The following is a 26160-nucleotide window of genomic DNA, read 5'->3' on the forward strand; positions in this document are numbered from 1 at the left end:
CCAATTCTCTGCTCTCCATCTCTCTGCTCGGCTCATTTGACAAAAAATGTGCATGTGAAAGCAACAACAACAATGTTGTCGAGAAAGATTTGCCACTTATATTTATTTATACCGGTTAATTCATCTTTTCGTTACTTGTGAATGCTTAAGGAATCGAAAGCGCCTATAATCGATGAATGCCAATCCCTTAATTCAACACGTATCCACCTCTTCACCACCCTCTAATGTTATTGTTGTTGTATCAGCATAAAAATTCTATATACTGCTGGAGCGACTGTCATGGGAACGACCACCTCACCTCTATTATTTTTAATGAATTAAGTTGAACGGAGCCATGAATGCATTTATTATAATAAAATACACTCGAGATATGAGAAGAATCACTATTACAAAAATCGTTTTTATCACTTTGATGTTTCGTGCCCGTAGCAGATTTTGAACCCGGGCTCTGCTGTATGGTAGTCACGCACAAAAACTCATTCAGTTAAGGGAATATTAATATTTCAAAATATGGGCAATTTAGATTAATTATTATATTTGTAGGTAGTTTTAATTATTCCATCATTAAAAATTCACCTGTATGCAAATAGAGAATTTGTCATATAAGATATAATTCAAAATAGTTTTCCACTTTCACAAACACAAGAAAACACTACGGATACACACCAAAACCGAGTCAACATTTTAGCGTCACTTGTTACCGTTCAGCACGGCGTTCAACGATCAACTGACGCATTTGTCATAAGCGCACGAAATTTGCCGTAACCTTATCGCTTTAAACTTGTGCATAACCATGCTTCGAGTGCACACAATGCTACCTGAATAGCCTTCTAGGAAGAAATCAAGGAGCTACACCAACAACAACGTGCTGCACACTAGAACATTACAACAAAAGAATGTAAAGTAGATAGTAGGAAAATAGAGAGGACATTCGTCAATTTATCTTGAGCTAACATGTTCAAGGACGAGGGAAAAACAAAAACAAATAAAAAGAAAGTGTGGCGTTTAGCAGTCCAATAGGTATGAAAACCCGCCAGCCATTGCGTATCCAGCAGTTTAGCTGGCACCAGTTAGACACACCAAATGAAGCCAAGTTCTTCTCCACCTGATCTTTCGAACGCAGAGGAGCCCTTCCTCTTCCTCTGCTACCAACAGCTAGAAACGCATCGAGTAGATTCAGAGCCCGAGCGCTTCTATCCATTCGGACGATCTTTATTCGCTGTGCTATATATGTATATGTTGCCGCAAAGCTCATACAACTCATTGTTCCTTGCCGCCTTCTTCTCTCAAACACTCCAAAGGACGCCTCATCGGATATAGTCATCACTGACCACCTGACAGCCAGAGGTTAGAGTAGATGATGATTAATTCCCCCATACAAAAAAATTATTTAAGTCCAGTCGAACGACCATCACCTTAATCGCAACTTTTTAGTAAGATAATATTGAAGTGGCTGCCGATAGAACTTTATCAGCACATCTGGTATTCCATGAATATACCCATTGAGACAACACGCGAAGTCAACATTTGAAGTTGTGGAATGAGAATAGATGACGTATGCTTAATATACTGCCTAACACAATAGATCATAGGTATAGCAGATCAAACAGAGATAAAGGAAATGATGATGAACAGATCTCTGAAAATATGGAAATCATGAATATTGTTGCCCTCTTTGCAAAGTTCTTGGCATTCGCTGAGTGGTTCTTGATTAATGTTCCTTTCTGAAGCTCGGGTAGAGCCTTTCTACATGTGTCCCGCTATTATCATGACCTCCTGCTGCCGTCCCCTGCGGCTGCGGATAATTTGTTTTGTTCAGCATGCGACACTACTGTGATAGTTTCTTATTCCGCTCTGTCCATATGTGTTTTTACAGCTTGAAGAGTACAGCAGTGAGGCGTAGGTACAGCTCGAAACGGAATGAGTTGAACTCTGCACTCCAAATTCCAGCTTCTTGACCATAAACTGAAATTTCTTGCGCTTTGCGGCTTAGAAGCTACTATCTTTCTCTCAAAACGGGCTGTAATGTCGGCTTTGTAAGCCAGTAGCATAAGCATGGATTATAGCAGGTTAGGTAGTGCTAGCTGATCTGTAAAATGATCTCATTTAGATCCCTAGGGTCCATTTTGGTGTGAGCCACAAGGGTTCATCATTTTATATAATTCACTTGGCACGTCTTCGCGAGTTTTAATTAGCCGTTCAGCCTTTTGTCAGCAATATCCTTCAAGGATAAAAAATATGTTGATCCCAGACACATTTGTCGATTCCTACAGAGAGCAGGGCAGTTGCAAAGTAGAGGTTCCAAAGTAATCTTAGCAGAAGATATAGAGACAAATATTTTGCTGGCTGGTTACGTTGAGTTTAATGCTTGAAGGTATAGTCACACACGAAGAAGGAAGATCACATAGTAAGGTGAACACCATCGGTGTTTTAATTCCCATAATAGCAAAGATTCATATGCCCGAGGCACCGATCTGATTTACAGCTGCCGGCGTCTAGATTATTTTTTATTGAGAAAAATTGTACTACGTGACTGTGCGCAGGTCTGTTAGATAGTCATTTACATCTAGCTTTCCATAGACCTAGGCTGCCACCGCTCAATGTGTGTCGCGCGACCGTTCTAGCCTATAGCCGCTACGCACGTCTGGCCGCATACCGACTAAGCCACGAGCACCTGTTCTCACCGCAGACGGTTGTTGAGGGTTTACATTTACATCCATGCATTACACGTGTTTCTTTGTATTGGTGCCTGCTACAATTACTCGCATTATTATATTTATTTCATTTCTATACCGCTTACATTACTATTCTCATACCCATTTCTATTCTATTGTCTTCGTCTGCGGTCGTCTGCAACTTTGCGTTTCTTTCACTGTTTTCTTCTTCGTTGAGCTGCTGCTTTGCGGTTGAATGCAAATTACACAAAATGCACTGCATTAATAAAATAATTGCCTTTTGCAACTGCCGGCCTGCCGGCCAGCCAACCAGGCAGCCAGTCAGCCAGCCTGCATGCATGGCGGCTTGTATTCATTCATTCTTTCATCCATACGCTTAACTTGGCTACAATGCGGCAGTGGCCTATCTATGTGCGCTCATCTCTCATGCCACGTCCAGCTGCTGCCCCGCAACACTCAAACATATGCACTCACACCTTTCCTCTGCACTCGCAGCTCTTCCCTGGCAGCGGCTGTCTCTGAACCGCAATGTTAATTCCCTCTGGAGCCAACTGCCCGCTTCTTACCCTGATTAGGGATGAACCCAATTTGATACACACACTTTGCTTCGTCTGCTCTGCTGCTTCTTACTGCCATTGTTATTGCTTATATTGTTATAGTTATTGTTCATGGCACATTTTGTGTGGTGCTAATAATGTGGCATGTTGCTGTAGCAAGCAAAATTGGTGTTGCTACTTACCTCACACTGCATGCCATGCCATGCCATTACCGGCCGCGGCGCATCGACAATGGAAATGTTGAAAGCGGTCTGTCTGTTTGTTGGCACGCATGTGTCATGGCTTTTGTTTTATGGCCCATGGCGCTCGGCGTTCGGTGCTCACTCCAGCGCGCGCGTGTGTTGTTGGGCAGAATGCCTATGCAGTGCAAATTTCTACCAACAATTTGTGGACAAGCGTGTGCTTTTGGAGCAGCCTGCAGCTGAGTACATAAATTCTACGCAATCTTGCAACGCCACATTGGCAACACATGCAAGCAGTGCAACACACACCGAAAATACGACGGGTAATGCATGCGGCAACAATGCAAACACTCCTAATGATGAAGTGCCACGCTGACCTCATTATGTCGCCTCACTTTATCTGAGCTCGTATGTGGCGAGTACGGGTCCGTCCGCTCTCTGTATGTAGTGTCCTGCGGTTAGTGCAAAAGTCACCCAGCTTTCGACTGAAAACTAATATGCAAACAACAACACATTTTGTGTACGAATGCATTACGAAACCAATAATTGCTGGTGATGAAGATGAGGATGAGAACGGAGTGGATACCACTTGGCATTTGGGATGTGCCCCAGAAAGTAGAGCAATCTGTGGGTTACACTTGGGTGAAAGATTATTAACTGTGGCGAATTAGTTTGGTGTAAATAACTCAATTCTGCTTTATTTAACCACATGGGACAATTTAACTGAGAATCGGATGTGGTATGAGTAGGCAGGGTTGGTAAAATGAATGGCTCTGCGAATTGACTTCAACTCTCTAAAGCCAATAAAAATGAGCGAATGAACCCTTACGAATAGAAACACCAACTTTCCCTTATCAGCAAAAAATGGCTTGAAGTTGATACTTGTTTTTTCTTCATCAGAGCGATTAATGATATGGGACAGGACAAGACTGCCGACGGACAGTAATAGGCTAGCCAGTTAGTTACTTGATGGCGCTGAAAAATGACACTTAGTGGTCTTACTCCGTGTGACCAATCGAGCCGAGAGCTGATTCGAAACACAGATTGGAATCTTAAGCGCTTAGGAATCTGCTGTAGCCTTTGAATGGTTTATAATTTATAACAGCTGAGTCAAACCACGTCAGGGGGCCCCGAATTTTCCATCAAATTCCCGATTTTAAAATCAAATGCATTTTGGATAGAGAATTTGTCACATAATAATTGGTGTGAATAGTTTTTTTATTTCGCTTTTTGTTTATGTTATTAACAATTGAATTTTTTTGCATGATATTCTTGTAAAATCAATATCTCAGAAACTACAATTGATAATTTGATGAAATTTATTTGGGTTACAGAAAAATGTTTACTCTATCTATGAACGTTAAATAGACTGTGTATTTGTTGAAACAATAATTTTTAACAATAATTTTTTATAAACCATCGCAAGTATTTTTGCGTTCTTCACGCTCTAAATGGACAATATTACAGTCAGATTAAGCGCACAATGCTCACCTTTAATAATCTGTAAAAAAAAACTTCGTTCATCCAATCCGTTCTGAAGATATCGAATTTTTTGTCAGTCGAGGCACTATGCACAAAAACGAGCTTGCATGAACATGGCTTTGCAGAGTCGTACAGTCGTCGCAACTTCTAGTGTCAGTGTGCTGTGATTCCTAGTATGTTGTCTATGCTTTGAGGTTAGAAAAACATTATTATGTATTGTTATGAAAATGGCTCGACCCAATGAGTGTTGCAATCTGTTGGGGGAAAAAGGCCATAATTGTGTACGTCATAATTTATTCCAAATAACCGCTCACTGGGATGTAAAATTCAAACAATTTATAACAGACACATAACAATATATAATACGTTTGCAAATCATGTCGTATGAAGATATGTATATAGAGATGGAAGTGTTACTGAAAGTGCAGCGTATATACGGTCAAGTCCACAATGGGTATAATCTTCATATTTATATACATATATTGTGCATCGAATAGTTATTATTTAGGCAAATAAAGTCAATAAGTTCTCAAAATTTGTGACAGAAAATTTTGATTAATAATTTTCTAGTGCTGACCAAGGAGCAGAAAACGATGAGTCTGAAGTTTCCTCTGATGCAAAAGAATGTTCGGATAGTGAAGCTAATTTTGAAAACCAGGAAATTCAGAATGACCCGAAATTAGAAAAGGAGAACAAAATTTTACAGGAAGTTGGTGAACCGCCAATAAAAAAACGACTTTTTTCAAAATTAAGTGATATGAATGTCAAAGAGATAATAGCAGAAATCATCAACGAAAAAAACAATGAATATACGAGAGTAAATATTCAACAAGGGAAAAAAAATTTGAATTCAGCATTTGTGGAAAATATAAAGTCTGCTTTACGTGAGAAAAAAAAATACAAATGATAAAATTCAAATTTTAACAAAGGTACCAGAAGAGGTAACATCGAAACAAATGCGTAAAACATTTAGTATTTCGAAAAGGATGGCATCAAAAGCCAAACAATTGAAAAAGAAAAGGGGGTTTGGATCTGTGCCTGATAAGAAGCGCGGAAAACGTATTCCGAACTCAACTATTGAAAGTTACCGGTACCTGGAATGAAAGATTGTGTAACTGTTTATGAAAATGGAAAGAAATTGAAGCCGCAGAAGAGATTGTTACTTTACAATTCGGTGGATTTACATGAACACTTTAAAATAGAGTATCCTGACATTCAGATTGGTTTATCAAAATTTCGATACCTCAGACCCCATCAATGTATTCTTGCAGACCAAAAGGGCACGCACAATGTATGCGTTTGCAAAATGCATCAAAATGTGGCTCTAAAAATATATGGAATTAAGCAAGAACTTTGCAAACGTAAGATCGCCTTTAAAGAATCTATGGGTGATTACATAAAGCGTGCTGTGTGCAAAAATTCAACGTCAGTTTGTTATTTTGGGGAATGTAAAAAACGTCCTGAAGTGGCCCCGATCATTGATGAACTGCAAAAAATATTGACTGAAAATAACGTTGAAGAAGTCACGTTTACTCAATGGATCAACACTGATCGGTAACTAAAAAATTTTAAAAGAATTAGCAGTGCAATTTCTTGTACACTTTTTTGCAGCTGTGATATAGTATCATACAAACGACGGATAAATTAGCTGAGTTTTTGAAAAAGTTAAGCGAAGATCTAGCATCCGTGTTAAAGCACGACTTTTTATCAAAAGCCCAAGCTGCTTACTTTGTTGGAAAAAAATACTGCAAGTGATTGGGAATTCGTTGTCACGTTAGATTTTGCAGAAAACTACACAATTCAAGTGCAAGATGCGATCCAAGCTCATCACTGGTCAAATACCTAAGTGACCATTCACCCGTATGTAATTTATTATTGTATCGATGGTAAACAGCATCATTTAAGCTTTGTCATCATTTCTGAAAAACTAACCCACGATACAAGTTCGGTTCACTTATTCAACACAAGACTTGTTAAGTATCTAAAAAGCAAATTTGGATCAAGAAATATAAAAAAGTTCTCTTATTTTTCTGATGGAGCTGTATCGCAGTACAAGAATAAATCTAACTTTTTGAACCTATATTACCACAAAAAAGATTTCGGAATCGAAGCCGAATGGAATTTCTTCGCGACTTCCCATGGCAAGGGAGCGTGCGATGGGGTCGGCGGAGCAGTTAAAAGGCTAGCCCGAAAAACAAGTATGCAGCGTGTTGCTGGAAATCATATTCGCGATGCTAAAGCTCTTTTCGAGTGGGCCAAAGGTGCGTTTACATCGATAGATTTTGTTTTTTGTTCGCAAAAAGATCATGATGCACATGAAAAAAAAATCTCCAAACGCTTCAATGAGGCAATAGCTATAAAAAAACGCGGCAATTTCATCACTTCGAACCTGCAAGTAACAAAAAGATTCGAAGTAAAATATTCTCCGAGGACACATCTTGTTTCGAGAGTATTATTACTAATTAAATGTTGTATGTTTTCATGTAGATATGGATGTATGTAATACAAATTCTAGTAATGAAACACCTCATTTTTGAATCTTTAATCCTTTTGTATGTCTTTTTTAAGTGCTATACGTTTTAGCGTACGATCCCATGGGACAATGCAAGGCCAACTGCGAAGCGCGTCGCGTTGCACCAGACTATACTGCGCATCAAAACTTTACACAGTTTGACAAAAAATTCGATATCTTCAGAACGGATTGGATGAACAAAGTTTTTTTTTACAGATTATTAAAGGTGAGCATTGTGCGCTTAATCTGACTGTAATATTGTCCATTTAGAGCGTGAAGAACGCAAAAATACTTGCGATTGTTTATAAAAAATTATTGTTAAAAATTATTGTTTCAACAAATACACAAGTCTATGAACATTAAATCGATAGAGTCAACATTTTTCGGTAACCGAAATAAATTTCATCAAATTATCAATTGTAGTTTCTGAGATATTGATTTTACAAGAATATCATGCAAAAAAATTCAATTGTTAATAACATAAACAAAAAGCGAAATAAAAAAACAACTATTCACAGCAATTATTATGTGACAAATTTTCTATCCAAAAATGCATTTGATTTTGAAATCGGGAATTTGATGGAAAATTCGGGACCCACTTGACGTGGTTTGACTCAGCTACATACTACGTTAGCGACAGCTAGATTCTGTATGATTCACTCCTGCAACCAACAACAACATAATACGTTTGTTTCAGAGCTTGGCACCTACCTTTTTACACTGTCATAACAATAACAAATGTGGTTGATCCTTCAGATTTTGACTTAGAAATGGACTCGCCACGAGTTAAAATTTCCGTGCATACCCACCAGTAAAAATAGTAACTGGGCACAGTGCAAATTGTGATTTTGTTTTGCGACAATAAAAAAAAGTAAACTTTTGACCTGCTGGCTAAGGCTATAAGCGGCACTCTCACATCTTTCGACAGTACGTAACCGTCCGATCTATTTTACTAGAACGATCTGAACTTATATCCGGCCAAGTACTATCACTAAAGTGTTGTCTCGTAAACAAGCCAAATTGGCAGATATGAAGCGACAAAAATCCACGATATGTAGTAGGTCTACCCTCCGAAAAAGTTACTAATTAGTGTAGATTTTGATTCGGCGGTATCATAGACCCTTATTTCTTTGAAGATCCGAAAGAGTTGCACTCACTATCAGTGGGTAGCAATAACAGACGCTGAGTAGGAACTTTTTTTGGCGAAGGATAGATGCCATGGATCTCACAAACACGTGGCTTCACTTGCCATACTGCACAGGAAGCATTTAATCGATTGAATGAGAAGTTCATTTACCTCATCATCTCATGTGGCGGCGATATTCAGCGGGCGTCTAAATCATGTGACCTAACACGCCGCTCAACAACTCAACTATTTTCTGTGCGGTTATGTGAAATGTCTGGTCCATGCAGGCAAACCATAGACGCTTGCCGCACTGAAGACCAACATAATGCGCGTTCAATCATCAATAAATTTAACAGTCCGTCAATCCACTGGTCCACATTTGTCACCTCGATAGTATCATCTGTTGTGTGCATACTGATTGACAAGTTTAAATTAATTTAATCATCAGTTGTTTTAAGAAAAATTGCGATGGGAAATTATACGTTCTTTTTACGCTCGTATTCATGCGCTTGAGAAAATATTTATTAGGAAATATTATTTTATGTTATCTCTTGTATTCCCCCACCAAATTTAGAAGGGCGGCAATCTCTTCCTCAGCAGTGAAGTTCTTGGCTCTTTTTTCTCTTATTTGTATCCATTACTGATCTTAATGATGTAATTAAAACCTCTTTCTCAGAAAATGTATGGGGTTTCCCTCTAATGGCGCTCATCCCAGCTGCAGAAACGAGGAGCGTTGAACACTTTCTCTCCACTGTCCCGCTTATTAGAGAGATGAAACCACACGACATCGGAAATTGAAGCGGGAGCATAAGTGGATCCTGATGGCGAGTGTAAACAATGTAACATAACCTTAATTAGTGCTAAGATCTATTCTCTGACATAAAACAAATTTAACTGCCAGTATCATGATTATTTTAGTGTCCGCCGTAGCCGAATAGTTTGGTGCGTAACTGCATTCGGAAGTTCACAGATTCGATACACCAGACACGAAACATTAGGTAGGTAGGTGAAATGGTTGGTCTGGCACTCCTCAAGTAGCACTAAAGCGCCGTTCTGATACGATTATGAGACCTCCAACAGGCAGATATTTACAGCCAGCCAGAGCTGTTGAAGAAAGGAGCACCCAATGACCATAGTCGTCTAGCTGGCAAACTCGGACATTTACAGCCTCCTTCTCTGTAAAGTCCCCACAGCTTCTGCAATAGGGGTTAAATAGTAACTCTAGCTTTTCTACGTGTGTGTCGATCGTCCAGTGACCGGTAAAGACAGCTACGAGCTTGGAAATTGAATGGCGCGGAGTCTTAAGGACTTTCTGAGTCCTTCGCATATCGTATTGGGGCCAAAGGGTTTTCGAAATAGCACATGAAGAAACGGAGCTCTATCTTTTCTGCGCTTTTCTGAGAAAAAATTAATTCAGTTTTTTCTGATAGCCATCGCCTCTCGGCAGGCAATGGCAAGCCTCTGAGTGTATTTCTGCCGTGAGAAAGCACCTCATTAAAAACAATCTGTCGTTCGGAGGTGGCATAAAACTGTATGGCCAACATCAGGTGGAACATCATCAAAACGCAGCTCACAAATAAGAGGAGCCAATAACCAAAAAGTGTGTAAGCGTCATTTATGATGACCCTCAAATTAACAAGACAGTCGAGAAAGTGGCCTAGGTAGCTGGTAAGAGAGTAAATAGTTGAAATAAAGTTGAAAATATTTATGTAAAATATAAATTGGTTTTATTTGAATATTTCTTCTATGAATTTGTCACAATTAAAGCAACGCCTATCTTCCTAATAACTTTACGAGCTTTTCGCCTTCTAAGCTCACTTCTTAACTTGTCTTAACATAGTTTGCAAGCTGCTTAAGTTTGTGAGATTTTCGAGTTTATTTAAAGTTTATCACACAAACCGAACCCAGAGTAAACTTATTCTTCCGCAGCATTCAAAGCATGCAGCACAAAGTTAGTTTGCGGTACGCACGCACAAAGTTTTGGCGTAAAAAACATAGTTTTTTTTGAATGCCCGGAATTGTCTGTGAGACAAAAGCTCAGTTAATGCATTCAAATGGTGCACAGGAATAACAACAAAATAAAAATCGGTATGTGAAATAGGGAAATGCAAATGCAATTCAAAACAATTGAAAAGCCATAAACAAAAAGTGAGATAAAGCGAACAATAGAGCACAAATTTCCAGAAAGTGTTTTCCAACACACCAAATAATATTGCGTTGTTGTTTTTTGCTTCTCAACATTAAGCAACATTTCATGTGCTCACCACCGTAGCGTGTGGCCCAACACATTTGCATGTGGAAGCGTTGTCGAATTGCAGCTAATAAACTAACAAAGGACACGCAAAGGACGATAAGTGCTCTGGCAGTCTAAATTGAATTGTGAATGTGGAAAAACAAATAATAGATATTAAAGACAAAGAAAAGAAAAAGGTTGTGAATAAAATAGCATAGCGCTCAGAGCCTAACAATAACAGTTGGATCAGTGAGCACTAAAAATAGGCAAGAGCACGCGCGTAGGCGCAGAGACGGCAGGTAGACACAAGGAAGTCGACAGGAAGCACATAACATATGGCCCACGAGAGCAGTAGAAGGCCCGACTTGCATGCGCGCGTTTGTGTGAGTATAGTAAATTTTTTTGCGGCTTTTCTTGTAAATAAATTACAAGCAGCTGCTGCCAACAAAAAACAAGCCGAGCCGAATCAGACGGAACAAAGGCACAACAGGCGCTCACTCACTCAACTTAGGCTGTGTTTGTAACAAAGCGCGCAGATAAGAAGCCAAAGCAAGCAAACAACAAACAAATGCAAAGACAAATGCGGTTGAAGAGCGTTGAAGATTTGAAACAGGAACGCAAGGCAAACACAAAAACAAAATATAACAAAATATTTGCCGTTGGAGGAGAAAAATATTTGTAGGAAACAGATATTTGAAAAGGATGTCGTTGATAATTAAGTTGCCAGCAAACAAAAGCGCTACACAAACAACAATAAATGTGTGTAGGAGAGCTAAAGCGGCAGAAAATGGCTATAAATCCTTGTCGTTATTGTAGAGTTGTTGTGGCACAGCGAGCAGTGGTGCAGCGCACGTGACAAAGAATACTATTGACACATTGATGGTAGCGACGAGTGAGGAGGGTAAGAGATAAGCAAAAAGGAAGGAAAATCTAAAGATAGCTTCTAATGAAAAAAGTAATAAAAAGAAAAATTCGAGTTCACACGAATATTTGAAATTCACTGGGGAGAGAGAGCAGCGCTGAAAGTAGAGAAAATTTCTTTGAAAATAGCAACTGGACAAATAACTAAAAACAGGCACAACAACATATGTTTTTCATTATATTTGTATTTGTTTTTTGTTTAGAAAATAAAATAAATAAATAAAAATAAACTTACATAGTAAAAACTAGAAAATCAAATAATTACTAGCTAAGCAAATGACCACAAAAATGTTGCAATAAAATCACTAAACTAAGCAATAACAACATTTAGTTGGCTTGACTCATTTGTTTATTTGCCTTGAGTTGGCGCACGGAAATTCGAACTGATTAACGAATTGAAAAGAGTGTTGAGAAAAAAATGGCTGCTATAAAAATTTGTTAAAATAAACATCGACTAATTTGTGGCCAAAAATAGTGGGCAATAAAATTTTGTAAATATTTAAAAATTTTATTGCTGCATTTTCCTGGGCAGAGGAAATATAAAAATTTGCACAAAACGTGGCAATTAAAGTCAATGTTTTGTAAAAGCTACTAAAACCAATGAAAATGAAAAATTTAAATGACACAAATTGAACTATGAATTTTTCCGTAGAAGTAAAAGTACGTGGCACCACCGTCATAACTCGCATCCGGTCATATCTCAAAAATAGTAATATAAAAAATCTTCGGGGTTTTCTGCAAATATTTGATTTTTGAAATTTTTAGTTACATAGGTTGGTGCACCTGTAATTTGGAATTTAAATTATCGTTTTTTTTTGCTTTGACAGTGTGATGTGTTAGAAGTTAATTTTAGGATAAATTTGTATTTACTGCTTGAAATAAATATATAATCCAGATAAAACAAATTATAAGTTTGCTTTTTTAGCATACCACATTGCGTGGAAATATTCAATTAAAAAAATCAAAGAAATTGAAATCTTTAAATCGGTGACCTAACTTCATCGAAAATTTTATATTAAATGCATATCTCCTAATTTGACCTACTTTTAACGCCTGAGAGGTGAATGTACCCATAGTCTTACATATCCTATTTTTACTCTTTTCGAAAATATTACTTTCAGAAATTAAAAAAATACAAATGAATCACTTTTCGTTGGTTACTTTCTCCAAACCAGCTGTCAAAACGCAACTATAGTCTTCTAACTGCGTGTGTTTCTCATCAATTTTGGCAGTGACAGACGCACCTACTAAATAAGTAATTGAATTCTGACAGCTGGTGAACACTCAGGCAGGCATTCCCATCATCACATACATACACACATTTGCATTTGCCCATTTCGACGGTAAATGAAAGTGTCAAAAAGGTTTGACAGCTCACAGTGCATCGACAATGGCGATGATGACTCGCCGCTGTCCACAGAATGACGCAAAACGATTATTAACTGCCAGCCGCAGGCTTAACCCAATAATGCACAGAGCGCGCCGAGTAATCACGGCCAGACGAGACGACGCGCAGCCGATGGGCCGCCAATGCCATCACCGCCGCCGCTGCAGCCGATGCATGCACGGCGATAATATAATAAATGCAAATGCAAATGAGCAGGCAACGAGGAATCAACACGAAAGTGAGTCGTCTGAGGCACACAAATACATACACGATTTTTTATTTGTTGTACTGTGCGCACAGAAATTACTAAATTAAAGAACCGCCGATTTCTGACATTTAGTGCGCAGTGCCGACGAAATGTGTTGTGGATTGTGGAAGCGGCCGCCATTGCCGCCGCCGCCGCATCGATCGATGTGTCACGTACGGACAAAATTAACACATTTTAGGTGCGCAGACGGACGACGGAACATTATGTGTATATATGTATGTGGGAATACAAGAGCGCGTATTTTTGTACCTCGAACATTCTTGAAAGAATAGACATAAAACTTATGCACGACGCATGCGCACGTGCGACATAAAATTTTAAGTAGCCTGTAGGTGTGAATGCGTAATAAGGAGTTGGGAAACTAAATGGAAATGAGTAAACATTAAGCTGAAAATTATTTGTTCGCCGTTTTTGTAAAAATCTTTAAAATTTAATGTTAACTGTTAGGAAGTGGACAATTTTAAAACAGGAAATCATTAGTTACAATACTAGTTAAAATGTAATTACTGTTAATAATGAAGACAAATTTTATTTAGTAAAAAAACAAACTATGCTTTTGAAGTTTTTCCTATTTTTACCATGTTTTTTATGGTTTTGGAAAGATTTTGAGATTTTATTTTTCTGTCTTCTCTTTTCGCAGTTTTCCTCCCTTTCGCTATTATTAATTTTGTACATTTTTTATTTTTATTTTTTTCACACATTTCTACAAAGCTTTCAATATTTATAGCAATTATCGTTAGCCATCTAAATATGCAGTTGTATGTATGTAAATGTCACCGCCGTCGCGGTTGTTATTGTAATTGGAAGTAGTGTTCCCGTGGCTTGCGTTCAAGGCTAACAGGGTAGTAAATTTTTGCCTAGGTTAGGTTAGGTTGATATGGTTGCCCAGGGAATGAGCACACTTGGACGAAGAAGGATTCGTCCTTTGTGATGCCATTATGGAGGGGTGATGCGGGAGAGAAAGACCGATGGGATACAGGGAGAGGGCGGGGGGTGCTGGGATGGTTAGGAGCGTGCGGATTACGAACGATGACTATGTTTGCGTCGACCGCTTTATGCTGCTGATGAAATTCATCAGATTTTTAATGTCAGCGCCAGCTATATCAGCACGCGTGGCAAAGAAGTAGGAGCCAAGATGGCTAGATCTTAGCCCCGCCAGAGCAGGGCAGCTAAGGAGAAGGTGGTGAGATGATTCCACCTCATCCTCCATACATCCAGCGCAAAGAGAACTCGAGGTGATTCCAAGTCTCACAGCATGCAATCCTCGCGCATTGTGTCCTGTGAGAAAACCCACGAGATTAGAGAGCTGATATTTTGTCAGCCTCAGAAGCTCGCCCGAGCGCCTCCGGTCCACACGTGGCCAGAAAGTTTTCGCGACCTTACACGTTTGTGTACTTGCCCAGCGCTCGCTGAGTTGGTGCGATGCCCGTCTTTCCAGGAGCAGACCGCAGGTAGTCAGGGGGATCCGAATTCTCTCCCTTCGCGGGGAAATCACCTCGCATGTCCCTTGTCTGGCCAGCTCATCCGCCTCACAGTTTTCAGCAATGTCGCTGTGACCAGGAACCCAGATGAGACTGATGTTAAAGAATTCGGACGCAGTCGAAAGCGAGGTCAAGCATTCCTTGACCAATTCCGAATGCACCGTCATAGACCCGAGGGCCCTTATTGTCGCTTGGCTGTCGGAGTAAATATTTACTTTCTTGACCGTTAATACGCATTTGGGCAGCTAATCGGCTGCCTCCTTGATTGCGGCTACCTCTGCCTGGAACACACTGCAGTGGTCCGGTAGCCTGAATTTGAGTCTGATGGGGAGCTCCTCGCAAAAGGCTCCTCCGCCAACCTTTCCTTCCAACTTCGATCCATCCGTGAACAAGTTCACCAGGCCCTGCCCCAAGTGTAGCCCTCCCTCCACTCTTCCCTTGACGGAATATAAGTGGAGAAGGTTCCGGTTGGACTAAACGAGGGTATACACTGATCCGTTGACAGAGGGATGAACTCGAAGTTTCTGAGGATGCTTGAGTGCCCATAAGTGAGATTAAGCTTATAGCTCCAGCCCCTCAGTCTGATTGCGGTACGCGACGCGGCAATTCTGCCTGCGATGTCTACGGGTACAACATTTAACATTGCGTTGAACGCCAGAGTAGGAGTCGTTCGAAGCGCCCCACTGATTCCAATGAGTGCCGACCTCTGTACTCTCACCAGCTTCTTCGCCAATGCCGTCTTCTCTAGTGAGTTCCACCAGACCATGACTCCATATAACAAGATAGGCTTGCGTTCAAGGCTAACAGGGTAGTAAATTTTTGCCTAACAAAAATACTTTGTTAATTTCTGATTTGAGTTCGAATTGATATTTATTTTGTTATTCACCTAAAAAACGTGGAATATTTTTTTTTTTTTTTTTTTTTTTTTTTTTTTTTTTTTTGAAAAAATGTTTATCATGTTCGGACGTGTTAACACCTCGCTCTCGAGTGCAACCTCCTTAAAGTGGTAAATCTTTAATTTAAAAAATCTTTAGTTCGCGAAATAGACGCTTTAACGTGCTAAACACAACTTATTATTGTTATTAAAAACAAAAACACAACAACATAAGTGAAATAAACAATATAAAAAAATATAAAAACAACGATAAAAACAAAATTAGAATGCCAGTAGAGCGCACTCCACCCCGTGAACGGAGTATACCGCTATCTACCGCGCAAACAACAAATTCAAGTCAGTGCTCAACTTACTCTGATAAAACAGAAATAGAAATAAGAGAAACTATGGCTAAAATAAGAGAATCAACAATTCCGCTATCGTGGAGTGATCAATGTAAAACACCAATAGCGTTAACGGCTAATCACCATCACGTGGAGAATCCGGTAACAAAGACTACCTTGGCGCCCTACAACTATCCGCAAGAGACAGCAGTAACATCATGCACGACAGCAACAGGTACTCAGTACTCCATTATAACTACAACAGCAACAGCTCTAAGCTCAACAACAACAACAAGTTCATCCACTTCTGCTAAACCAACCCACGCACCTTCAACTCCCATTCAAACCGCAACACGCAGTGCTGAATGTAGCGCACCAACTACACTGATCGCATCGTCATCAACAGCAACGCACAATACAAGAATGCAAATGCAAAATGAAAAAAAAGACTTTGTGCAATCACAGTTAAAAAGAAACCGAGATAAACAATCACCAAACAAACTTGAACTCTCAAACAATAACAAAAAACAAAAGAACAAAATGCAAACCTCTACACAAACAACTCTACAAGAGTATTGGTTAGGCAACCCAGCCTCATCAAATAGGTTCGATATCTTGGATGTAGATAACGGACCAAATATCAATGAGCCAGAAAGCAACCCAGCAGAAAAAGACCCAGGTACGCAGCGTGCACAAAAACCACCACCAATATATGTACAACATGTAGAAAATGTGTGCACCCTAACAAATGCATTGAATTCCCTGCCAAATAATAAATTTGAAATAAAAGTTCTTAGCCGAAACGAAATTAAAATCCAACCGAAAGAAACAACACATTACACAAAAATAATAGACTTACTAAAACAAAAAAAAAACAAAATTTTATACATTTAGACCAAAAGAGCAACAAGGGTTTAGAGTATTTTTACGACAGATGCATCACTCGACTCCTATCGAAGACATAAAAAATGAACTTTTTGAACTAGGTCATGAAACAACAAATATTCACAACGTACAAATTAAAAACGCTTCGGGTATAAAACAACCTCTGTCACTATTTTCAATTGAACTAAAATTAAATGAAAACAATAAAGACATATACAGTATAACTCATCTACTCCACTGTAAAATTAGTTTTGAGCCACCACGTCAAAAAAGAACAATTCCTCAATGTACAAACTGTCAGAGATACGGGCATACAAAAAACTACTGTATGGTAGATCCAGTCTGCGTTAAATGTGCTGGTAAACACAAGACAAATATGTGTAAAATTAAGAACAAAGCGGAAACAGACCAAATTAAATGTGCTCATTGTGGCGAAAACCATACAGCTAATTATAGAGGCTGCGAAATCTACAAAAAACTCCAAGTACAAAGATATCCGACACTACGCAAAAAAGAAATTCACGCCGCACAAGAACAAGGCAATAATGAACATCACCAGGAAAATCTCGGCACTAATACAAATCAAACCCTTATACCAGGCGTTTCTTATGCACAAGCAGCATCAACGAAAACATTAACAAAATTTAACAACTCTAATAGTACCACATCAAGTATAGATGATTTAACTGAACTTAAAACTATGATGAAACAATTGATAACACAAATGGCCACCATGATGAACATTGTAACCATACTGGTATCGAAGCTAGATGGTCGCACTAAGTAAAATAAAAATAGCCATTTGGAACGCAAACGGACTTACGCGCCACGAACTAGAACTCAAGACTTTTATTCTAGACAAAGCAATTGATATTATGCTAATATCCGAGACTCATGCAACTCATAAAACTTTTGTAAATATACCCAATTACAACATACACTACACAAATCACCCAGATAACAAGGCTCACGGAGGAACTGCAATAATCATCAAAAAAACAATTAAATACCACGAACTTGATGGTTATAGAAAAAATAACATACAAGCAACGACAGTTTCAATAAATAGCTCAAATGGACCAATAACAATATCAGCAGTATACTGTCCGCCAAAATTCAATAACACAAAAGATCAATACCTGGAATATTTAAACGGACTAGGAAGTCGATATATCGCTGGAGGTGACTACAATGCAAAAAATTCTATTTGGGGATCAAGGTTAACAACTTCGAAAGGCCGAAAATTACTAGACGCTATAAGAGAAAATAATGCACACTTCATAAGCACCGGAGAGCCGACGTACTGGCCTACAGATATCAGAAAACAACCAGATTTAATTGATTTATGTATTGTTAAAAATATTCCACAATCCCATATCACCATTAAGTCATGTTTGGAGCTATCATCGGATCACTCCCCACTTCTAATGACAATTCTTGGATCTCTGCACCAACAAACTTTTAGAGGACTATATAATAATAAAACAGACTGGAATTATTTCCGACAAAGTGTGGAAGCACAATTGACTATAAATATTTCATTGAAAACGGAAAACGAGATTGACTCAGCAATAGCTTTTTTCAACGATTCCATCATCAAAGCCCTCACCCTTTCGACACCAAATATAAAAATTCAACAAAAAGAGTCTATTCCAATACATATCAAACAAAAAATTCAACAAAAAAGGAAACTCCGTAAAAAGTGGCAAATTACTAAACATCCCGAAGATAAGGCAAAACTTAACAAATCAACAACCGAATTAAAAACATTATTAAAACAACACCAGGATAAAAAGCTTGAGAATTACATACATAACTTGGGGGCCACGGCAGTTAACAATTATTCCCTATGGAAAGCAACTAAAAACTTAGTCAAAGCAGTTCCACATAAACCTCCCATCAAAACACATCACGGAACTTGGGCAAAGACCAATAAAGAGAAGGCAAACACACTAGCTGAACACTTTAAAACAATATTCTCAAACGAAAAAGACAACCAGCACATTGAACAAAATGTAAATACGAGTAACCCAGAAAAGAGAATGAAAATGACAACCTCAGCAGAAATCAGATATCATTTGAAAAATCTGAACAGTAAAAAAGCACCGGGCTTCGATCTAATAAATGGTAAAATACTAAAAGAATTACCTGATGTAGCAATTACATATATACGACAAATTTTCAACAGCATATTAAGGACACAATGCTTCCCACGCCTCTGGAAAGTTGCACAAATAACGGCAATCCCCAAACCAGGTAAAAGTGCATCAGAAATGACATCATATCGCCCTATCAGTCTCTTGCCCATTCTTTCAAAAGTGTTTGAAAAAATACTCTTTGCCAGATTAGACAAAATTCTGATAGAAAAAAATATAATACCAAGCCATCAATTTGGATTTAGACGACAACATTCAACTGTGCAACAAGTCCACAGAGTTATAAACAAAATATTAAATGATATGGAAAATAAAAGGTTCTGCATAGCTGTCTACCTGGATATTGCAAAAGCTTTTGACAGGGTTTGGCATAAAGGACTACTACATAAGCTCAGCCAAATATTACCACGGAATCACTTCACCATTCTCAAAAGTTATCTGGAAAACCGACATTTCTTTATAAAGTTCGAAGACGAATGCTCAAGCATGATGAAAATGACAGCAGGAGTACCCCAAGGTAGTGTCCTAGGGCCTCTATTGTACCTGATATTTACAGCAGATATACCGATACCAACCACAAAAAATTGCATGATAGCCACATTCGCGGATGACACGGTTTTAATGGCATCGGATAAAATAGAAAAAAACGCGACTGACATTCTTCAACAAACAATAAATAACACCGTGTCATGGTTCGATAATTGGGGAATAGAAGTCAACAAAGATAAAACGGTACAAGTAATATATACAAACAGAAAGCCTAAGAAACATAAATTAACAATAAAAAACAATGAAATAAAAATCCTTCCTAGTGCAAAGTACCTTGGCATAACTATAGATGAAAAACTAAATTGGAAACGACATATACAAAACAAACGAAATGAAATCAAAAACAAGTTCAGACAATTATATTGGCTGTTGGCTAAAAATTCAAAACTAAGCCTTAACAACAAAGTAGTGATATATAAATCTATAATCTCACCCATTTGGAAATATGGCATTGAAATCTGGGGCACAGCAAAAAAAACCAATATCAAAATAATTCAAAGGACGCAATCTAAAATACTTCGAACAATAACAAAAGCAGGCTGGTATATACCAAACGACGTGATCCACAGCGACCTCAATATCGACACAATAGATGACACAATTAGAAAATATAGCATCAAGCATATAAAACGACTAACAATTCATCAAAATGAACAAATGCGCAAACTACCACAATCGGAGAAAGCGGGAAAACGAAGATTAAAACGATTAACTCCAACAGAACTCACAATTTAACAAAACAATAAAGAAAAACAAAAATAATAATAATAATAAATAATAATAATAAATAATAGTAATAATTAATAATAATAATAATTATAACACAGAAAATAATATAATGTAGCATAATCTGAAGCAAAATTGAATGTTTATCTAGCATTGGTTAGAGAACAAAGAATTCCAATACTACTTTAAAAATAATTACTTATTGTTAAAATTTAACAGATTGTAATTTAAAAAGGGAAATAATAAAAAAAAAAAAAAAAATATTTTATTTTCATTTATTAGCAATTTTATTTATTGCGGTACGAGTATTTTATGTATTTAATAAGGAGATTTTAAATAAATGAGTTTTTTTGTTTACAGTTTAACCAAAATAAATTTATAATATATTAATTTACAAAATAAAATCTTTTCCTATTGTAAAAAAAGAAGAAATATAAAATATAAAAAACAAAAACAAAAAAAAAATTATATTGAAATTAAAAAAAAAAAAACTTTGAAATAAATGTTTGTCTAGCTTATAAGTCTTCTATGCATTTTTATAATTTTTTCATTTTAATCTTATATACAAGGTGGCGCAAAATTAATCATCCAAAGTTTTGTAATGCCATCATTACTATAATAATATATTACAGTATTGTTGCACTTTTCTTAATAAAAAAATTACTTTATTTTAACTTACTAAATAAAATGTTTCCTATTAAAAATAAAAAATTATAATAAATGAAAAAAATGTTCAAATTCAATTTTTGTTAATTTTATAATTTTTTAATGCATTGTAAAAACTTTTTTCATTTTAATTTTATATAAAAGATGGCGCAAAATTAAGCATTCACTTTGGTTTTGAATAACTAAATAAGAAGATGTAATTCTACCACCTGCAAACATGGCTCCCAGATATGGTTTACGAATGAGTCGAAATTAGAAGATGGTAGAACAGGGGCGGGTATCAATGGGCCTAATCCAAATAATTGATTCTAATGGGTTTTTACCCATGAATCTTCCAGGCATAAATACATGCAGTCGAAATATGTGGGAAGGAGTGCCGCCATAGGAAAATGAGAGCAACTCACTAATTCTTTTCAATCGTCCTGCTCGGGATCTTAGATTTCGCGACATGTTATATGTATGTGCTTTATCACAACACCAATTTCAGGATTAATTAGTTTAAGGATTAAAAGTTTAGATGTTTTCGCCAGTTCTGGTGAGAGTTTGAAGTCTAAACAAAAACGTTTGGTGTTTTTTTCCAAAAATGTAACCCAAAACATCAGGTTTTTTTATTTTATTTTGTATTTAAAAAGTATATATTGTTAGAAAAAAAGTAATTAAAAAAAGAACAAAAAATAGTTTTATATAAATATATAAATAAATAAATTTTTATAAGTGTTTTTAAAACGCATGAAAACTTGAACTTACTCATTTTTATTAGTTATTTTATTTATATTTTTTCTATTAATAAAGCTATTTTTTGTTATTTTTTTAATTACTTTTTTCCTAACAATATAAACTCTTTAAATTTATAAAAAATTTTATAAAATATAAGAAAAGAAACCATATGCAGCAGCCGGTACAAATGACAAGTAGCGATTGGCAAGCGCGATTCGTTCATGTGTCGTACATATGTAATACGAACATGTCGAAGCTTGCGAGCAGTACTCGGCTCTGGGCGTCAGAGTATTGGCCTCGGGAGACGGTCCAGCATGCTTGACTGAGCTTTGTGTGTGTTAGTGCAGTCGGGTGTCGTCGTGTTACACATACTTGTTGTCGGCTTTTGAATGATGAAAATCAAAAATTTTAGATATTAGCGTCAATTAGCCCCTGGTGACCATCCAGCATGCTTGACTGCGCTTTGTATGTGTTAGTGCAGTCGGGTGGCGTCGTGTCACACATACTTGTTGTCGGTAAAAATGAAAAATTTTAGATATTAGCGTCAAGCACCCGACACGCACACATATAAAGTTCTTGTCAAACAATGCTTGACCGTCACCAGAGGCCAAATCAGCCGACACGCACACATATAAAGTTCTTGTCAAACAATGCTTGCCCGAGCGCTGTTCGCTCAAAACCATTAAGCGGTTAAACTGCAGTTAGTTCATATATCATATTTTACTGTTGGTGTACATTTACGCATTTATGTATGTATGTATGTATATTGTGAGTGATTATTATTTTTTAGTGATCTATTTGAGATGCACGCTATTTGATGAAATTTAAATGAATAAAAGTGAAATTTAAATAAATAAAGATAAAATTTAAATAAATAAATAAATACAGAGTCCAATAAATAAAAAGAAAAAAATAGTAAATACATATATAACATACATATGTATGTCCACTAAGCATTGATACTAACTTCAGACATACTATGTACATATGTATATTTCGGTGCATAAAGAAACACACAGATGTAGCTTTATCCACTTGCCAAGCCCAAGTGTGCTTATACTTAACTGTCAAACTCATATTACGCGAAATTTTCCATTCAAAATGGCGTACAAGCTGGATTTACGTAAATCTGGGCTAATCTGTTTGGACGACTCAGTACAAGTGAAATTCTGAAGGTGTTTGAAGATAAACCAATCTCCCGTGCGACTATTTTCGTGTTTTCAAAGATTGCCGGAATGGAAAAGAACCGGAAAATAAGGTTATGCCGGGTCGCCCACCAAAAGTAAGTGCCGCAACAACGAAAAAACTGCTGTCAAGTGCCAAAAACAAGGTTGGTCAATCAACACGCAAATTAGCACGAAAATTTGGCATTTCAAAGTCTGGCGTTCACAAGATTTGACGAAAAACAACGTAATTTATCGTAAACGACCGAGCTCCAAAATATACAGCGAAGCAACTCGAAAAAATACCAATTTGCTGCCGTGCAATTGGTCGTGAACACTTTGCGAATGAAAAATTCATAATTTTGGATGATGAATCGTACTTCACATTTTCTCATCATGGATTGAGTGACAACGACGGTTTTTACACTGACAACATCGAAGCAACACCAAACGAGGTTAAATATGCCAGCAAATCAAAATAGAGCTAGAGTTGCTAGTGTGGGTCGCCAATTTTTCGAAGGGTGTTTCAGAACTATTGATTCGCCAAAAAAAAAAAAGCGAAAGCGATCAATGCCGACGTTTATATCGGTCAATGCTTGCCAAAACTGAAGGAATTCATCGATAAATATCACAAAAGCGACGTAATCATGTTTTGGCCAGACCTTGCAAGCTGCCATTATGCAAAAAAAACATTGGATAGGTTAACTGAGCGAAAAATGCCAAATGTGCCAAAAAAGGACAATCCTCCAAATGTGCCACAGGGACGTCCAAAAGAAAAATTCTGGATAGTTCTCAAGCGGATGGTGTGCGAAAAGGGCTGGGAGGTATGAAAGGAGTATGATCATCAATCGAATCAAGCGAAAGTTGAAAGAAATCGATATAAGCACCGTCCAAAACTTAAATCGGGGCATTCGCTCTACTCTACTAAAAATCGAAGACAGTGGTCCATTGAGTGTAATCTAAGTGTATTTTTGATATGTAACCAATCGACTGAAGTACCAAATAAAAATAACTTTTAATTCAATTGTTTGTTTTCAAATGGCGTATGCCAGAAGTTAGTCTCAATGTTTAGTGGACATATAATATGTATGTTATTTGAAAAATTATTAATATTCTTTCAGGTATTTTTAAAACCTATTGCTTTGCATTATTTTCAGAATCCTTCTTTATTTTTAAATTTCTATACAATTTCGCTTCAGCGGTTGGAAAACGCCTAAGATAACTTGCTTAAACTTCATTTCGCACTTTGCCACGCACAAAATAGTTCGGCAGGTCTTTTATAAAAAAACAAAGCGAAAACTATTCACCAGCACAAAAATGTGTCTACAGCAAAAATTTTCACTGCACAATTGTCAAAATATTTGCCAGCGCCTTTGTCGGAACGCTTATTTACGAAATTATCATATTTTGCCAGCCTGCAATTTCAGCCCCAAAGCGACTACTTGGCAACGCAGAAATGCTTATCAAGCAAAGAGTTGACGGTTAAAACTTATTTTTGCGAGGCCTTCATTTTTTATCAGTTAAGTTGGCAAAATGCGTACGCACATACGCACATACATATATACATAGATATATCATATTTGTGCGACTGTCAATAAACAAGTTATAAGCAAAGAAGAAATTAAAAAAAGTAATTTGTTAAAGCACTATGCAAATACATTTGCTGAGCCACCAAGCTAACAAAAATTAAAGTGAAATTATTAATGCGGAGAAAAGGCTTAAAAAGTCAGAAATTGTTTATTACTTAATTTCGTCTTAAATTTAAATAAAATGTTTGCAGATATTTTCTCGGGAACTCTGTCATACATTTTTGCGGTTTATTGCGCTCTCTAAGAGATAAGGCTATTTTCAGGATTTCAGCAGCAATTCGAAAAAATGAGCAGCTTTAATTTGCCAAAATATGCACTGAAATATCATAATATAATAAATAATGATTAAGAACTTCGTGAGTTGAACACATGAAAATGTAAAATAAATAGCATGAAGCGCCAAGACGTGATGAGAGCGCACCTAAAAGAGCGCCAATGGTAACTAAGGCCGTCGGTCGATAAATATGGCTTGTGTCGCTTGGTTTACATGAATTTCAGGTGCCTCGTATTCCCGCGCACCTCTCGCGCGTTTTTATGCCAAAAAATATGCTAAAATTAAATGAATAATTTACAAAATAAAAATAATATACGAAAACAAAAATACAAACATTTCAAATACGGTAATCCGAATTTAATCCACATAGTGAAGTCATGCATGCGTGCGGCTTTAGTACCGGCGGTGCTGGCTGCAGCGATGAGTCCACCAAATGCGGATTTATGCAAGCACCGGCAGCAAGGTTGACGAGGCTGTAACAGCTGATGACAATAAAATTGTCATGAAAACTGCAGCGCGCGGCAATTAACTTAACTTATGCGCCTGAATCGCTAGTATGCAGAATTTGTTCATCAATTTATTGATGCAAAAAACACTTTTGATTGCACTTCTTCACACACGAAACAGAAAGCAAAAAACAAAAACAAAAACACTTTTTCGTCTCACAAATAAATGACTTGGCATTTACATTTGAGCAAACAATGAGCTGATGTCACCTGCCACGTCATAAAAGCTGTTTCAAATGACAAATGACGTTTCAGGTATTATGCACACCTAAAAGGTAACAAAAAAAAAAAATTAAAACAAATATTCATAATTAATATGACAAATATAAAACATTTTTTTTTTCTCTTTGTTTTTTGGTTTATTTATTCACTTATTTGCTTGCAAGTGCATTGTTGTATGCATTAGTTGGTTAAAATGCGGCACTCGCTCATTCACGCGCCGATTATTGACGCGTCATTGTCGTTCACTTTTCATTAATTGCTGGCGACACTGCGAAACAACGAAAGTACTACACGAACTGATTACTCTATTATGCACTTGTTGCTATTAAATTGTTGTACATGCACTGTTTGTTGTTGTTGGTGTTGTTGCCTTTGTATTGACGCGTTTGAACGCTGTTGGTGCTTGTTAATGTTGATTGTTTGCTTGCTGGCTGGCGTTATTTTTATGTTTTATTGCTTGTTTTTGTATTTTTTTTAAAGCATGTTTTGTTGGTTTTTATTATACTTGTTGGACCATACGCCAACAGCTTTTGTGACAATTTTGTTAAATATTTATGCGCGCGTCCTTTTTTTCTTCTTTAAACAAAAAAAAGTTTGAAAGAAACGCCCACGCACAATTTTTTGTAGTATCCTAGCAGCAAGAATGAAACGCATTTTGAATTTTT

At 37.2% G+C, this 26160-nt stretch overlaps 1 protein-coding gene across 1 annotated transcript in view; it reads right to left on the minus strand.

Annotated features, from left to right (window-relative positions):
• Positions 1 to 25541, minus strand: part of LOC129239651 (titin homolog) — a 93194-nt gene extending 67653 nt beyond the window's left edge. Inside the window, exon 1 of the mRNA XM_054875317.1 lies at positions 25102 to 25541. Within this exon, the coding sequence (XP_054731292.1) occupies positions 25102 to 25150 (49 nt within the window). The 5' untranslated portion in view covers positions 25151 to 25541. The remainder of the gene's footprint in view (positions 1 to 25101) is intronic.
• Between the last annotated feature and the right edge of the window lie 619 nt (positions 25542 to 26160).

The sequence above is a fragment of the Anastrepha obliqua genome, chromosome 2 (genome assembly GCF_027943255.1).
Source record: "Anastrepha obliqua isolate idAnaObli1 chromosome 2, idAnaObli1_1.0, whole genome shotgun sequence".
In the NCBI taxonomy this organism is placed as follows: Eukaryota; Metazoa; Arthropoda; class Insecta; order Diptera; family Tephritidae; genus Anastrepha; species Anastrepha obliqua.